A 3,017-nucleotide genomic window follows, 5' to 3' on the forward strand; every position below is an offset into this window, starting at 1 on the left:
TCTTTCCTCTATAAATTTCTCTCTTCCTCTTCATTACCTTTTGGTCAATGTATTCTTAATCTCAAAAAGTACTTTTTCTGTGTGTTATGGTTCTAGTTATGGATGACGAAGAGAGTAACAACATAGAAAGATATGACGACGTCGTCTTACCAGGGTTTAGGTTCCATCCCACTGATGAAGAACTCGTAAGTTTCTACTTGAAACGAAAGGTTTTACACAAATCTCTTCCCTTTGAACTCATCAAGAAAGTCGACATTTACAAATACGATCCATGGGATCTCCCAAGTAAGCCACAAAACTCATACCTTTTGGTTTTAGTCTCTGGAAGACAAAAGTTTTGATTTTACATTTTCTTGAATCGATGTTTATTTTTAAAAGAGCTTGCGGCGATGGGGGAGAAAGAGTGGTACTTCTACTGTCCAAGAGACAGGAAATACCGGAACAGCACGAGGCCTAACCGAGTAACTGGAGGTGGATTCTGGAAAGCAACCGGAACAGACCGGCCAATATACTCATTGGACTCGACTCGATGCATCGGTCTGAAGAAGTCGCTAGTGTTCTACCGTGGTCGAGCTGCTAAAGGAGTCAAAACCGATTGGATGATGCACGAATTTCGTCTCCCTTCCGTATCTGACTCTCCTCACTCAACATATCCCAGTTACAATAACAAGAAGCAAAACCTTAACAACACCAGTAAAGAGGTTCCTTCAAGCGTAAGTTATCGGATTTGCCCTAACTTGTGTTACCCTCATTTGGAACCCACCACTCCTAATAAATCAGTTCTTTTGTAGGATGCATGGGCGATATGTAGAATATTCAAGAAGACGAATGCAGTATCATCACAAAGATCAATCCCACAATCTTGGGTTTATCCAACGATTCCTGACACTAACCAATACAACTCACAGTCACAATCACACAACACCACAACTCTCTTAGCTTCATCAGACGTTCTCAGCCACATATCAACAAGAAAAAACCGTATCACTTCTCCAGTCAACGAACACACAAGCTTCACAGAATCAGCTGCTGCTTATTTCGCGTCTCAGATGCTCGGAGTCCCGTACAATACAGCCAGAACAGGGGACGCTCTGTTTGTGAGAAACAGTGAAACAGGGGATACTCTGTTTCTAAGCAACAATGAGAATAACTACTTCAGCAACTTGACCGGAGCGTTGACTCATGAGCTTCCGAATGTAAGATCAATGGTGATAGAGGAGGAGACGACGGTCAGTGAGATGTCGGCGACGTCGTACTCCACTAACAGTTAAAGATCATAGGCACTATTAACACTTGAATCAGTGTAGGCCATCGCTAATAGTATGTATTTAATTTTATATCTTTTATTGTTTATAAAAATGTTACTTCACTTTTGGTTTCTTGAAGACCCAAACGAAAAAAACAAGGGTTTCGCTAATAGAAACTCTGTGTAATAGAGAAAAAGGAGAATTGATGTAGTTACTATTATGACTCTACTTACTTTCTAATTTTTTTTCCCAACTATCTCTCCGATCTATTTCTCCAACTCTTGTCTCTCTCCATCTTTGCAAAAAAAATCTTTTTTTTTTTTATTAATTTTGTTTCATCTTTATTATATACTCCTTCAATCTAAAACTAAAATACTAGTCAATAAAAATTAGTTTTTAAAATTTTGTCAGATATATAAAAATCTATATTTTTTTTTCTAATTTGATATACATTTTGTTTGATGATTTTATTTGATAATATTAAATATTTTTAACATATTTTGTATCTGTACACATGATTAAGTATACAGATGTCTGTATACATTTGAAGTGTACATATGTAATTTATTTAATTCTTAGACTTTCAATATGCTGGATGGTTTAAACCATACACAAGTATTGTTGGACGGTTTGAATCTATCCAATATATTTGATGGCTTAAACCATACACAAATATTGCTGGATGGTTTGAATCTATCCAACATGCTGAATGATTTAAACGTACACAAATACTGCTGGATAGAAGATAAAATATATATAAAATCATTAAAACAAAATGCATATCAAATTATAAAGAAAAAATCATAGATTTTTTGTATGTGGAAAAAATTTAAAAACAAAAAATATATTAAGAAATATTTGAATAATTAGGAAAATAGGAATGTGATGAATAAAAAAAAAATAAAAATAAAAATATATATAGAAAGAGAATGATAGAGAGAGAATCGTAAAAGCAGGAAAAAAGGAAGAAGAGAGAAATACACAATTTTTTATTGACAAATATAAAGTTTTGTTTTTTTAATACATATGACACTATGTGTAAATATTATATTTGATTGAGAGCTGGAAAGTTATCCAAATAGTGTACTACAGTTTATAATGTACTACTTTCCTAATAAAGTTTGAAAAACTGTCTATTTTGCCAAATATTTTAAAAACCAAACACTTCGATTATACAACTTTCACTTAATTGTTATTGATAGTTGTAATGGCTTTACTATATATATTAATCAAGAGTCAAGATGGCCAAGTTGGTTTTCTAATTTCATTCTTGACTGAGTAGAGTTGACAGTAAATATATTTCCTTTCTATATCAAACCCCTCAACTGCTAATTACGCAATCAATTACTAAATCTCATAAATATTACTAAGTGTAAAGGAAGATACATATATAATATCATATCGTCATAACATTTTTACTGAGCTTGTTCTACCTATCGAAGGAAGTGCATACCATAAAAGAATTCTCGACAACTTTACGAATGTGCATATCTTATCTCACCTTCCACTATGGTCAAACGATGTATCATATATTTTTCTGTTGAATAATGTATGTCATGTATTTTTCTAATTGAAAGAAAAGAGAAGAAGAGAGAGAGACCTTGTGATTTTCCCGCCTAAGCCCACCAAGGAAGGAGAAGAGAGAAAGCAAAAGGTCGCAGGGGAGCGTGAGAAAAAAAAACACAAGGAGCTTTTTTAATTAATGGGCCTTATTGGCCTACATTTAACCGTTGAGAAAGAAAAGAAACGCTAATTTTCTCCGCCTCTAAA

General features: G+C 33.8%; 1 protein-coding gene across 1 annotated transcript; it reads left to right on the plus strand.

Moving 5' to 3' along the window:
* On the plus strand, positions 2 to 1,441 carry LOC104719596 (putative NAC domain-containing protein 94). Its single transcript, XM_010437541.2, has 3 exons — positions 2 to 285; positions 379 to 713; positions 792 to 1,441. The coding sequence occupies exons 1-3, from the start codon at positions 87 to 89 to the stop codon at positions 1,269 to 1,271; spliced, it is 1,014 nt and encodes a 337-aa protein (XP_010435843.1). The 5' UTR covers positions 2 to 86; the 3' UTR covers positions 1,272 to 1,441.

Source organism: Camelina sativa, chromosome 10 (assembly GCF_000633955.1).
Source record: "Camelina sativa cultivar DH55 chromosome 10, Cs, whole genome shotgun sequence".
Taxonomy (NCBI): domain Eukaryota; kingdom Viridiplantae; phylum Streptophyta; class Magnoliopsida; order Brassicales; family Brassicaceae; genus Camelina; species Camelina sativa.